The 15,068-nt window shown below is 38.9% G+C and overlaps 1 protein-coding gene across 1 annotated transcript in view; it reads right to left on the bottom strand.

Moving 5' to 3' along the window:
• Positions 1–1,669: 1,669 nt before the first annotated feature.
• The window catches only part of LOC143017458 (uncharacterized), a 36,669-nt gene continuing 23,270 nt past the window's right edge, over positions 1,670–15,068 (bottom strand). Inside the window, exons 9-10 of the mRNA XM_076172218.1 lie at positions 8,988–9,200; positions 1,670–6,465 (exon numbers count right to left, since the gene is read on the bottom strand). Coding sequence (XP_076028333.1) covers positions 5,506–6,465; positions 8,988–9,200 — 1,173 coding nt within the window. The 3' untranslated portion in view covers positions 1,670–5,505. The remainder of the gene's footprint in view (positions 6,466–8,987; positions 9,201–15,068) is intronic.

Raw genomic sequence — 15,068 nt, 5'->3', positions numbered from 1 at the left:
TTATAAATTGGTTCTGAATATCACATAAATTACACAGGAAGAAATTCTTCACATCTTATGGAAAAAAAAATCAGGTAACCTTATGCCAAGCATGTAAATCATTGACCTGTCTTCTTAACAAGCCGAAAAGAATCAACAGGTAGAACAATTCCTTCATTCTCAGCAATACAGAAGCATTTGTGATTATAAATTTTAAGCAACTGAAACAACTAATGCTATTTATCATATACACTGAACAAAGTCCCATTGTAACGCTCAATATTTCATAAAGAACTCAACATGGAACACAACTACTGTTTATCATTAAAACCAGCTGAGTAAGCATTCACAAGTATTTTCTTCGCATATTGTAAAGTTAAGAAAATCTTCATGAATACCTCCGTTTCTTGCGCCCTGATGATTTCAGATTTGTGCTGGTTAACTTTCCAACTCTTCCTGAGATGAAAAATCATTGTCTACAAACATTTGAAAATATTGTTAACATTTTCCCTAAAGCTTTTCTAACTACCAATTTATTATGGGAACTCTGTCAAAGCCCATTTTGCCTACACGGTGAGCTGAACACTACACAATCAAGCCCTATCTCTACTAGTCTAGCCAGTAATCTCTAACTCCTATCCAAAGCACTTGTGTGTCAGGATAAACAATCACTAATCAATTTCTTCACGAACTTTAACCCATAAAACAATACTCAGACATAGCTTAATAGTCAATGTATCAGTATACATAATATAAGTAATATCACAATTATTGTAAGACTACAGAAAATTTTAAGTTTGGTTGCACAAATGGAATGTAAATAGTTTGCACTTTGTCCTTCATTTTATCATTTGTCCCAACACTAGCAAATACGTAACTAAGTCTGGAAATTTCTATTTTTCAGATCGTTTTACCTTGCCTTCTATTACAACATAGAATGTAATTAATAAATAAGCTTACACATAATATAGACAACAACAAATCTTATACCTGTAGTATATTAGCTTACTGGCTTACACCTAGAGAAAAGTAACTTAATATCACAAATGATACACAATAACTTTATTATTTTAGACTAATTTAGCCCAATTATTCAATTGGCAACAAATATTTGTTAGGCTATAGACTGGATACAAATTAAAATGCATACTTAATGTGTTAAATCCTGTGTAATGTTCAAATGTAAAAAAATACAAATTTACATAAACCATTTTTCCTTAACATATTTCAAATCTCTCTTCATTAAATAGTAATACGAAATCATATACAAATACTCTGTTTAATGTGTGTATATATGTGTGTTTTAACCTGTCGAGTTTTACAGGAACAAGTCAAAATTGCATCCCATCTCTCTTCTTGTCATTCTTTCATCTCAAATTAAGATATCTTCCCTGTCAATTTTATCCACTGGCCTGAACACAACTACCACGTCACCTATCTTTCTTCTAATGGGGGAATTTCTAGTTTTCCTGATTTTACCATTCTTTGTGGCCTATAAATCTTACACCCTTTTTGTGCATGGACCAAACCAATGTCACATATTCTGATCTTCAGTGGATGAGTGGATCAGATTCTATGTTTGTCTACACCCTCCCTTCCTCCCCCTCTTGTAACTCCTTCTTTCTCTTTTTTATACATACATACTAAAAGGTTGCTGCCAAGTAATTTTTTCAGCTGATGGAGAAAAAAGTTTAATTTTTAATGGGATTCAATTGGCCGACTTGTATAGTCTTCTGGTACCCAACACATGGCTGTTTTGTGATGCTACACATTCTCTGCCAGCTAGGAAGTTTGACAAATATTTCTTTTTGTACATTTTTATTTTTTAAAACCCTTTTTTGACTGCATTTGTCTAAGACCATGTTAAAGGCTTCATTTAGATATCATAACTTTCAAATAAAAGAACTAAGAACTACTGCATACAAATCTAGGCCATGTTCCATTATTAATTTGATAGACATATTCTACTATTATACTGTCAATTTGTACATATTCAAATTTTCAACATTTATGACATGGCACTTTTTGTGTTGTGGAACTACAACCACAATACCAATGATCCACGGCAGATCACAAAAACATACAAAATGATACTTGATTTGTACTTAAAAAATGGTACCGTACAGGAAATATCTTAAGTGTCCATTCAGTGATAAAGAAAAATAAGTTACTTTACTATAGCGGGACTGTACATACACATACCAAAGTGCCCTTTCCCCTTTATAAGGGGTTTGGCCAACCAAGACACGCACCCTTCACCTATACAACATCCATTTGTTGTTCCTCATAGATAATCTGGAAAGGCACCACGATTAGATGTATATCAAGTGGAACATCTCAGGTGTGTAGTGGAGTGGCTGGTGAGATTGTTCAAAATGTGTGTAAAGGGGCATTTCGACGGCCAAACAGTTTGACAAACCCGGTTTGTGAAACAAGTGTTTGAAGTGATGTTTGACCGTGTGAATAGGGTATTTGGTCGTCAAACATGTTCGACAAATGTGTTTGACAACCAAATACCCCATTCACTTGGTCAAATATCACCTCAAACACTTGTCTGACAAACCGGGTTTGTCAGACTCTTTGACCGTGTAAATGGCCCTTAAGGAAAGGAAGTGTCCTTGCATTTTGGAAGTGCATATAGTAGGCAGGAATATCAGGATGGCTCCTTATCCAAAGGAGCTAATATAAATCCATCAATAAATTTATCTTAACTCCAAGTGGATGAAGAGCCATCCTTATCCCCCTGCATACTACATACACTCTTGTAATCCACAAGGACATTTCCTTTCCTTATACACATTTTGAACATCTCACCAGTGACTCCACACTTACTTAAAACATTCCACTGGACATGCCTCTAATCCAGGTGCCTTTCCAGATATTATCTATTTCAATACTACTTATATTTCCTCTTTGGCTCTTGCTTTACCACCCCGCCCCATCATTCTCTTAGCATTTCCCAACACCGTAATCTTTTTCTATTAACAAGTGTCCTATTTGTTTCTTTTACCCTCTCCTCTCTATTTGACTTATTTTTTGCACTCTTTTCACTTCCTTACCAAATACCTTTTATTCTTTTTAAATTTCTAAGACAAACACCTATGCCACCCCAAATCTGGTCCCCTCTTGAACTCCCTCACCTTACACTTCATTTCCATCCTCTTTATTCTATATTATATGCTTCCTCGTATCTTCTTTCCAACCATTCCTTGTATGTATCATATGCCTTTTTCCATCACCACATTCATTTTTTCATTCAACCATTCACTGCCCTTCATTCCGTTCCCACAATCTTCATCTCACTGTCAACACTAACAGTCTACACACACGCACCTTAAGAATCCTACACAGAGTAATGACTACTTAAGTTTTGTGCAGTCATTATCTTAGGGACTTTAGTGTTACTCCTACAGATTAGTCATACAGCATTCTTCTTTGATTGGAGAATAATCTTCACTCAAAATAAAATGCTGATCACTTTGAACCTTTACTATCCCTATTTTCTTCTGCCCTACTTAAATCTCTACTACCTCTAGGACTCCACTCCTTTAGCATAATACTGTATGCAAGGATAGAAGCACTAGGTACTGTTGGATGAAATACTGCTGATACCACCTTATGAATAAACACAGAGAGGAACTTAAAAGAGAAGAGTAATTATTTAATGAGTAAATGGCACGTAGTAAAGTAATAGGAAATTGGAAGTATACTCTTTGATTCCTGCTTCGTCTACAACCTGAGGTAATGTCTATTATGTGGCTTCTTTCCAAATCCAGTCCATTGGGCCTTGTTTCATTTTCTAATATTTACCCACTTTTGTTTCTTTATCACTCTCCCAACTCCTAACTCTTCAAAAACTTTCTTCGGTATCTATTTTCTCATCCTTTAATTTTAGCCATATGTCCTGCTCTATAATCCTTCATAAGCAAATTTCTCTCCTCTTATCCTTAAAAGAATCCTTTGTTACCTCACTGAGATCAACTCTACAACTCCTTCTCCCCATCTCGTCTCCCAACTATCCTTACTTCCTTTGGCCTCTAGCCCCATTAGGCAAACCGCAAACCACTTTCTATTATTGTTCTCTGCAAGGTAACAACCACCCTCATATTCCAACCAGCCAAAGTCTTCACTTTTGGCCCCCTCCTTATTTCATATGATTCAGTTTTGCAAGCATCACTTATCACTTATTATGTTGGGGGTAGAGGGTACTTATGTGTGAATGATATTCTTACACAGCCTGAAGGGATTTCTCCCCATCTCTTTTTCTGCATGGGGGGATGGAGAAGGGGGTCGCTGATTAAATAAAGCAGCCTTGATGTGAATGTACTGTGTCTTGCTGCATTGCTTGACCAAGGGCAGTGGGTGGGATAATGGGATGACCCATCGTCCATGAGGAGCTAAGATGAATGGGAGGAAAGGGGGAAAAAGCTCTTGGTACATTGATAGATAGATTTATGAACTTACAGTTACCTCTGAGTTGGGCTGTCTTGATGCTCATGTAACGAGTCCAGAAATACAGACAGCATGACTGTACAACGAGTTTTACTTCACTTGTATGGTGATGATATGGATAAAACCTATACTTGCATCTTTCTGCCATGTATATAAGGTATCACAAACTGCCTCACCCTAACTCTGTCTGGAAAGAAGGTTGGAAAATCTTGAAATGGGAGTCAAGGCAGCAAGACGTCTCCTTCGGGAATCTTAACTGAAATTAATTGACCTGATACACGATTCCATGAGAAGCGATGCTTGCAAAAAGTGATCTATGCCATTCCATCTTATTCCTGCCTCTTTTTCCAAAACTCTGTACCCTTCTTTTCACCATAATGTTGCTTATTTTCAATATTTTAATGGGAAATATGCATTCCAACTTGCATCACGCTCAATTCCCATGAATTTCTTGCAAACACAACTCAAGCCACAATTCAAATAACTTCTATCTGCTGATACAAACTACTCTCTAATATTCTCATTTCATTTGTTCAGCTAGCCATTTCCTATACTACCCTTTGATAACAACCATAAAAGAACTATCAGCTGCTAGCATATAACTTACATTTATTTGCACCTGAGACAAGCTTCTGGCAAAGAGGAACAACCGTCTTTTAATATGCTCTATCAATGGAGGTGGTACATATGCAAGTACACATCAATTCAGAGCAAAATATAACACTATAATAGCAACCAAAGCAGGGCACCATGAATTATCTCAGTCCTGTAACTCACAAACAGGTAAAAACACACATTTGCAAGTGTCTATATGTGTCTTTTTTTTTTGTATGTCAGTTAAGTTTCTTTGTATAAAATTACTTCAAACAAAACATTGAAAACAATAACACTTCCTACAGTTTTTAGATACCATAGATTCAATTCAACTAAGGGCAGTAAAAAAATATACAACCAATAAATCTCCTGAGAACTTAAGAGTACATTCTTGATATTTTTCAATTGAGCAAAACAATCAAATAAATATATTCTCACATATGCACAGAATTCAACACTGTAATACATTCAACATAACATTCATAGGTCAATAGACTCGCTAATCCATGGAAAGTTATCAAAGGAGTCTTCGTCAAAGTCATCTTCAAGCAGCGGGCGGAAGTTGTTACTGCCAAGCAGAGCACCATTGATTATTGGGAACCTTGCCACATTGTCTGCACTCACTGCCTGGTGGTAACTGTGTCTCAGATTGCCACTGTTATTGAATGCACTTGTACTTTTCTTTGGGGTGCTTGTGACTAAGTCTTGGAAAAACTGTTCATCAAGGTCACTGCACCCGTTGTTGTCCTTTAGAGATTCTTTTGCACAACTACCACTACCAACACAGACTTTTTTGTCATCGACTGTTTGGGAACGAGGTAGAATATCAGCAGTTGCTTCATCTTTTTTACCATCTACAACCTCCTCACTCACACATTTCTTATAAACGCCATTCATGCCACTAATCACAGTATTTGTATCTGCTGATGCAAACTGTTTACTTGTATCTTTCTTGGGTTGAGCTAATTGCTTCCTACGTTGCCCTTTGACATTGACCATGAGTGGACTAACAGCTGTTGGTACGCGACTCGCACTTATTTGCACCTGAGAAAAGCTTCGGCGCGGAGGAGCCACCACCTGTTTACGTGCTAGACGAAGCAATGGACTCTGCAGCAGTGGTACAGCCGCTCCATTTGTTCTGTTCGAGTGTAAAGTCTTGACCAAACTATCGTGGTGACCTAAGCGGCCAGGATGTAGAAGAGGGGAACTAGCTGACAACTGATTCCCTTTGACAATAAACTGGGAGGAAGTGCTTGGGAGAAGTTGACTAGAACTTGCTTGACGGGCTGAGAGCTGCGGACTGCTGCTGGCAAGAGCCTCCTCAGGAGGAGCAGGTGTCTGCAAAGTCTTCTTGGGAGTGCTGGTTAGACCAGCAAAGTCTTCAAAGCTTTGCTTTGTTTTTCCCTCTATGAAGTCTTCAAGAAGTTTTCTGGGGGAAACCTGGGAAAAAATCCAATTAAAATAACATCTTAACTTTGTATCTATGTACCATAAGGGTTCCTCTCCCTCAAAATGGGGGTAGCCAACCAATGTGTACCAAAAACAGCTTAACTATCTGATATAAAATATATTTTAACATTTTGGCACACCCAGTGACTGCATCCCTGTACATTTCAAGGTAGCAGGCTGTCACATACTTTTCCAATTTCTGACCTTATTTTTCAAGTGATATAATTTAGTTTGGTATCAAATTGTTTGCAAGACAATATTCTATAAAGATATATACACATCAGGTCAAAAAGAGTAACAACATTACCAATACTAAGAAATACTATACTTGAAATTTTTTTTGGGTTTTTGAATTTTTTTATAATCATTATTCATTCCTGACATTATTTTTAGGATATTAAATATGGGTCAGTTTCAATGTTGATATGGTTTAACATCACAAACTCCCCCTTATCAGAAGGCTAGGATGGTGCCCCTCCCTGAGGACTTTGTAGTGTGGAATTTCATAAACCATGCCCTTGGTTCAACTTCACCAGTGGCAGGATTCAAACCATCATCCCCTTGACCTTTGCCACAAGTAACGACACCCCAACCCGCTCAGCCAGCAAACTTCCAGTTTCAGCATCACCAGGTTATATTACAAGGAGAGGGTGAGCAGTTACCAGTTGTTGGCTTTAGTTATATGAAAAATTGGAGGAAATACATTTAAAATTGACAGAGAAAAACATTCCATCTGGAAGCCAGGTGGGTCTGCCTTTGCAGATGGAGATGAGTGTGTTGACAAGTCTTAAAGATGGGTGCCAGGGAAATGATTCTGCTGTTCACTTGCACTGGTACCACATGATCAACAAAGATCAAATAATATTTTACATCTGTATATCTGAAATACAGGAAATGATGAGTACTCACAAAGACAAAACCAAAGGCCTTTTGTACAAATTAGATTTATGGATATCATTAAGTGAGATATAAAGATATTACAGTACACTTTTGAAAACCCCTCAAGAGATCCAAAACAAGGTGAGGAACCTAAACCAGGAGGTGCATAGCCCATGACCAAAGATACATATATATATACCAAGGCTTTTTCCCCCTTACAAGGGAAGAAGCCAAAAAGGAAAAGGCATAAAATCATTCCCACCCATTCCATCCCTGAATACACTCCACACCCCTCCACCCTCCCTCTTATCTTAGCACCTCCTGGATGACGGGTCATCCCTGCACCTTGTCCACTGCCCTGGGTCAGAAGCAGTGTCGCAAGACCAAAGATCCCACCTTTAATCTATGCACCTGGACTGTTCAGGCAGATAACACTCATTTCTGGGAATTGGAGCAAAATGTGGGACTTGAACCCACAACTAAATGAATACAAGACCAGCACACTTCCAATTTCCAATTACACTACCAGTGTACAACAGAGATCTAGGGCAACTGATTGATTAATAAATTGATTAATCAATCGCATTTCTTATGCATACATCTGAAACGGCTTAACATTAAGATCAACTGATTAATTCAGCAGAAAACCTAAAATGGGTCCAGCAATCTATAAGGGTTACCAAGAGGATATAGAATTAATCATGAAAGCAAGAATTATCTTCAAATATTGCAGATTACTTACTAAAATTGTGGAAAATTTTAATCCTTTCCCAGTTAAAAAAAAAAAAAAAAAAAAAAAAAAAAAAAATATATATATATATATATATATATATATATATATATATGTTTAATAACCCATGCACTTTTAAGAAATTAATAATAAAAAATTCTCCCGCTGATTCTGATGGTTGCATATACAAAATCCCTTGCAGAGATTGTGAAAAGTATTACATTGGACAAACGGGCAAAGAACTATCAACTAGAATTAAACAACATAAATATAGTGTTAGAACAGCACAAGAATCCAATGCTCTATTTGTTCACATGAAAGACTTCAATCATTGTATTAATTGGACTAATGCCTCCTCTATCATTTCTTGTAATTCATTTGTCAATAGAAACATAATAGAAAGTAGTATGATAAAAAATTCTGAAGGTTCTACTCTTAATATCAGTAATGGCATTTATAAATTAGATAAATTCATCATTAACAAAATTTGTAATCAGGTTGTATGTGATCAAAATTAATTTGGTGAATTGTGCTGTTCTCTAGATTTATTTTTCTTTGATGACTTTGTGTACCAAGACTTATTCTTTTTTCATGTGTGACTTTTTGTCCTTCACCGGTTCCTTTCCTAGTGTAATATTTCGTGTCATCTTGTGCTATGCCAGTTCCTTTCCTAGTGTTTAATTTTGTGACATCTCACACCTTGCCTGTTCCTTTCCTAGTGTATAATCTTGTTATTTTTAAACCTCTTTGTAATACAACTTTTTCTGTATTCCCCTGAAGATGTGAATTACACGAAAGCGCTTGGGATATACTGTTTTCTTCCGATTTCCTTAGTGGTTACCAGCAAAAAAAAAAAAAAAAAAAAAAAATAAATACACATACATGCTGATGGGAAAAAAATTACCTTCATTTCTCTAACTTCTTCAAAATCATAAGTATGAAACATTGTTTCTCGTTGGAGCTGGTGGAAGGAGCGAAGGCGGAGGGCTGGTTCCTTTGTAAGCATTCGGGTGATAAGTTCCTTCATGGCAGGAGATGCACATTCTGGAGCAGTGAATTCAAATTTCTCCACAGCTGAACTCATTGTAACATGATCATCATAACCACTGAGCGGATACTGGAACATAATCATAAACAAATGCATTGAATATCTACAGCTAATAATTATATGCATACATACATAGATACATATACCAAGGCTTTTTCCCCCTTACAAGGGAGGTAGCCAAAAAGGAAAGGCATAAAATCATTCCCACCCATTCCATCCCTGAATACACTCCACACCCCTCCACCCTCCCTCTCATCTTAGCACCTCCTGGATGACGGGTCATCCCTGCACCTTGTCCACTGCCCTACCTAATTGTAATGGACAGGAAAGAAGCTAGTCTTGTAAAGTCCCATCTCTTTTTCTCCACTGACCAACCTTAGCTTTAAGTTCACTCATGGTTTTAGATAGGATTATGTTTTCTTATGGCTATTACATGAACTAATGCACCTATGCATTAAACCATGTTTCTTGATATCCTTCAGATATGTAGTCCCTCTGTCTTCTCCATTTTCTAAGTATATGAAGTGGCCCTGCTGTGGATGTGCTGTGTCTTGCTGTATTGCTTCTGGCCCAGGCAGTGGGCAGACCCTTCATTCATGAGGAACATAACAGGGAAACAGGAGTTGTGGATGGCAGAGGCTACCTCCCTTAAAAGGAGGAAAAAGCCCTTGATATATAGATAGGTGCCAAGATAAGAGGGAGGGAAGAGGGTGAAGGGGAGTGGAGTGTGATAGGGATGGAATGGGTAGGAGTGGTTTTTATGCCTTTGTTTTTGGTTACCTCCCTTATACGGGGAAAAAAAGCCTTTGGTACATGTATGTATGTATATAGATAGACATATAGAAAGAAGTAATCCCTTTTCAATCCATTCCCATGACTTTATGACACCCTCCTTTTTTCAAACCTACTGATCTTCTCTGTCAGTTTCATTCATTACTATCACTGAGTTGAAGACCACGAATATGTCATCTTCTCCCTCTTGGTAGCACCAATACTTTTGATCTTTCCTTATATGTGTTAGATTGGGAATCAATCTGTGTATTTATCTAGTTGTATTATATGGGAAGGGGAGCTATGCTTGTAGTGACCCGTCTTTGTATCTCTCAGTATCTAGTTTGTTCTTAAATTCTTGTACGGTTTTTGCACACACTTCGTATTCTCTTTATCTTATTTACGTCCTTCATTTTGTGTAGAGACCACATCATCAGGGACTAATGACAGATACGTACTTGTGGTGGTCTGGCAAGATGGACCGCAGAGCTATCCATTTTCAAAACCCATTCAGTCTCTAAACTGGGCCCAAGATATCTCTTATCAACCTCAATTTAATTTCTTACACCTTTTCACAGTTGAATAACTGACAAATGGCATTGCTCCTCTCCTTGTATTACTTTTAGCAAGTGACATAGAAACAGTCACCAGTTGTCAGCTATGTGAACAAGTGGAGGAAATACAGTTGAAATTAATACATATCTTGAGCATTGTCCAGAGACTGTCAGCCCCTCAGGGCTATCTTTAGATGGAAATGAGGATGATGACTTTTGAAAATGGATAAGAACATAAGAATGAAGGAGACTGCAAGAGACCATAAGGCCTACACTAGGCAGCTCCTTATCCATCACCACCTGTCATCCCCATCCATAAAGTTGTCTAATCATTTCTTAAAACAACTGATAGTTTTCAGCGCTTACTACATTGTTACAAAGTTTATTCCATTTGTCGACCACCCTATTAATAAACTAATTCTTGCCTTTTTCCTTTTTAAATCTAAATTTCTCCAGTTTATAACCATTACTGCGAGTCCTGCCCAGTTGTTTTAATATGATGACCTTGTTTGCATAATCCTTGTTAAAGCCTTTGATCCACTTGAACACCTCTATCAGATCACCCTGCACTTTGCGTCTGACACCCATTTTCTAGGACCACAACGAACAAATATTCATAATTGGCCCCCGCTTATGGGTTCCCCTTATGTGAATAAAATTGCTTGGATTTGTATCTACCTATATAACAAGGGCTTTTTCCCCCTTATAAGGAAGTCCCTCTCATCTTAGCTCCTTCTGGATGAAGGGTTCATCCCTGTCTTCTGGGTCAGGAGCAATGCAGCAAGACATTACATACACAGCAAGGCTGCTTCACTTAATCAGCAACCCCCTCCCTGTCCCCTCATGTAGAAAATAAGGAAGATTGGGAGAAATCCCTTCGGGCTGTGTCAAAATATAATTCACATATAACCACTCCCAACTCTCCCACCTCATCCCACAACCACTCGCTTCCTTGCATAACAGTATCATCTACACACATCCATTTTCCATTCACCCCTACCTTCTCTCTACCTTGCTCAACATATATTCCCCACTTGCTTAAAGCCCCTTTCACTCCATCCATCCATCTCATCCTTGGTCATCCCCTCAAGTTCACTCTACCCACCTCTGCCCTCCACACCTCTTTTATTAATCTTCCTTCTTTCATTCTTTCCATGTGTCCAAACCATCACATTGCTTGGCAGTAGTGAGAATAATAATAATTGTTACCACAAAGGAAGTGGGGGAGGGGGGCATTGATTAAGTGAAGTGGCTTTGCTGTGGATGTACTATGTCTTGCTGCATTGCTTCTGACCCAAGGCAGTGGGTAGGAGGCAGGGATGAACCTTTATCCATGAGGAGCTAAGATAAGAGGGAAGCGAGGGTGGTGGATGAAAGAGGAATGAGTGAGAGTGGGTGCGTGCCTTTTAACTTGGCTACTTGGCTATAGGTCTATCTATAAACAGACAGATAGACAGGCCTCCCTTACAAGGGAAAAAAGCCCTTGGTATATAAATAGATAGATAGATAGATAGCCACAAATTTCAGTGACTGGAAACTTGTAGCGCTACAATGGATGACAACAGTCCCTGGGCCTTCCTATCAATGCTCCCACTAATTTTTTGCTGTGAATGTGTGCAGAAACTTGCTTGTGTGCAAACTTTGCCTTCTCTAAAAAGTATGTGCACACCCATGGTGGCAAAGTAATTTTGTTTGCAATGGAAGTGCTACAGTTGAGAGAGAGAGGAGAGAGAGAGGAGAGAGAGAGAAGAGAGAGAGAAGAGAGAGAGAAGAGAGAGAGAAGACAGAGAGAAGACAGAGAGAGACAGAGAGAGAAATTATTGGTTTGACAGTTGGCAAGTTACCACATTTTTAGAGAATTTATAAGGGCAGTGGACAAGGTGCAGGGATGAACCCGTCATCCACGAGGTGCTAAGATAAGAGGGAGGGTGGAGGGGTGTGGAGTGTATTCAGGGATGGAATGGGTGGGAATGATTTTATGCCTTTTCCTTTTTGGCTACCTCCCTTGTAAGGGGGAAAAAGCCTTGGTATATGTATGTATGTATGTATGTTTGGGTGGAACTTCTTTAATGAATGGATTTTAATGTAATTTGAAAACCTTGTGTGCGCACATTTTTCTTTATGTGCACTAGTTGTAAAACACATGTGCGCATGCACATGTATACAGCTTAGAGGGAATGTTGGTGGTGATATTGAAGTTTTTGGCACTGATGCCAATGGATGTGATTGTGTAACCCAATTCTTACCCCACATATTCTTCCACACTCCAGGCAAGTCAGCTCTGGATCAGGTGGATAAATTCTATTGTTGAACTGATGACTTTTTCTCTCCACCATCCATCTTGCAGGACCACAATAAGCAAATAACCATTATTGGTCCTTACACCCCAAGATATCAAATCATAGTGCCCACTCAAGATTACAAATATTTCTTCAGCCTCTGAAGCAACACAAAGACGTGTGACAAATGCATTTCAGGCAAAACAAGTGTACAGCAGATTCATGGTCATATATTATGCTGTACTCTGATAAGGATGAGATGTCTCTTATGGCAAAATAATTAGTGGACTTTCTGCAGTTGCTATGTAGATTATCAGACTTAAAAGAGAAAGTGGAAAAGAAATTCTGCAATACAGAACTTGCAGGACACATACTGGAGAGAACCTCCAGCCTGTCTATGCTATTATATATACACTTGGTCTCCAATTTAATGATGATGATGATGATGATATGGTTTAATGTCACACACTCCCCCACTATCGGGAGGCTAGGAAGGTGCCCCTCACAGAGGGTTTTATAGTGTGGAATTTAATGAACCATGCCCTTGGTTCAACTTCGCCGGTCGCAGGATTTGAACAGCCCTCACCTCGACCTTTGCCGCAAGTAAAGACCCCCTAACCCGCTCAGCCAGCGAGCTTCCTAGCCAGCTCAAATTTAATGAACCTCCGTATAATGGATCTCAGAGCCAATGGACAAAATCCAGTGACTCAAAAGAAACTGAGTCTCTCACTATATGATGATCTATCAATCTATTTAGATACCAAGGTTTTTTTTCCCCTTAGAGGGAAGGTGACTAAGTCAAAGGCAAGCACCTACACCCACCCACTCCACCACCCTTGTTTCCCTCTCATCTTAGCTCTTCATGAGTAAAAGGTTATCCCTGCCTCCTGTCCACTGTACCTTCCATACATCACAACATCATCTATACACAACCATTCTCCAATCACCCCTATCTTCTGTCTTCTCACTTCCTTCCTCAACAGACATCCCCCTCTTTCCTAATGCCCCTTTTACTCCATCTATCTACCTCATCCTTGGTTGCCCCCACATGTTCACTTCTTCCACACCTCTTTTACTAATCTTTCTTCACTCGTTCTTTCCATGTGTCCAAACCATCCCAATACTCTTTCATCAACCCTATCTCCCAACTCCCTTTCCACCCTCACTCTTGTCCTCACCTCCTCATTTCTCACTTTATCCAGCCTAGTAACCCCTACCATGCTTCTCAGGCATTTCATCTCAAACACATTTAAACTCTTCCTCTCTTATGTTCCATGATTCTGCCCTATGCAGTGCTGTCAGCACAATCACCAATTCTTACAATTTCCTCTTAGTATCCATTCCCAAATATCTATTTCTCATTACACTTTTTAATCCACCAAGGCATTTAATTGCTTCTCTCTCTACATTCTACCTCCACCTCCACACCTCCCTTTCCCACCACATTTGCTCCAAAGTATTTAAAGCTATCCACTTCCTCCAGTCTTTCTCCTTTAATACTCACTTCCAATTTGCAACCATCCTCTCCCCTTGTACATCACATCACCTTACTTTTACCCATATTTATCTTCAACTTCCTTCTTTCACACACCTTCCCAACTTTGTCACTATCTTTCTTAATCCCTCCTCTGATCCCGCTACAAGTGCAGTGTTGTCAGCAAACAACAACTGGCTTATCTCCCATTTTTCTCCATTTTCTTTAACCATCTCCAATCCCCAGCCCATTACCTTTGCATTTACATCTTGCAACACCCCCATCCATGTATAAATTGAACAGCCATGGTGACATGACACATCCCTGGTGAAGTCCCACCTTTACCTCAAACCACTCTCTCCATTTCTAATTCTAACACAGGCTCTACTACTCTCATAAAAACTCTTGACTGCTCTTAACAGCTTTCCTCCTATCCCATATATCTGCAATACCTCCCACAGTGCCTTCCTGTCTACCCTGTCATAAGCCTTTTCCAAATCCATAAAGGCCCCAAAAAATCCTTACCTTTTCCTAAAGCTTTCTCACATATCTGCCTTACCACAAAAATCTGATCCACACAACCCCTACCTGTCCTAAACCCACACTGTTCCTCACCAATTACTCACTCTATTCCTCTTCTAATCCTCAATCAAAACCCTCCCATAAGCCTTCCCAACTATATTCAACAAACTGATCCCTCTGAAACTACTACACTCACACTTGTCCCCTTTTCCTTTGTAAAGTGGAAATATACATGCACTCTTCCAATCCACCAGCACTCTATCCTCTTTTAGACAAACATTAAACAGCCTCACCAGCCTGTCCACCATCAATGTCCCTTCCTTTTTTAGACACTCCT

The sequence above is a fragment of the Oratosquilla oratoria genome, chromosome 32 (genome assembly GCF_046742065.1).
Source record: "Oratosquilla oratoria isolate Oo_2021 chromosome 32, ASM4674206v1, whole genome shotgun sequence".
Lineage (NCBI taxonomy): Eukaryota > Metazoa > Arthropoda > Malacostraca > Stomatopoda > Squillidae > Oratosquilla > Oratosquilla oratoria.
The sequence above is the reverse complement of the archived record's forward strand: the minus strand, read 5'-3'. Positions and strand labels throughout refer to the sequence as shown.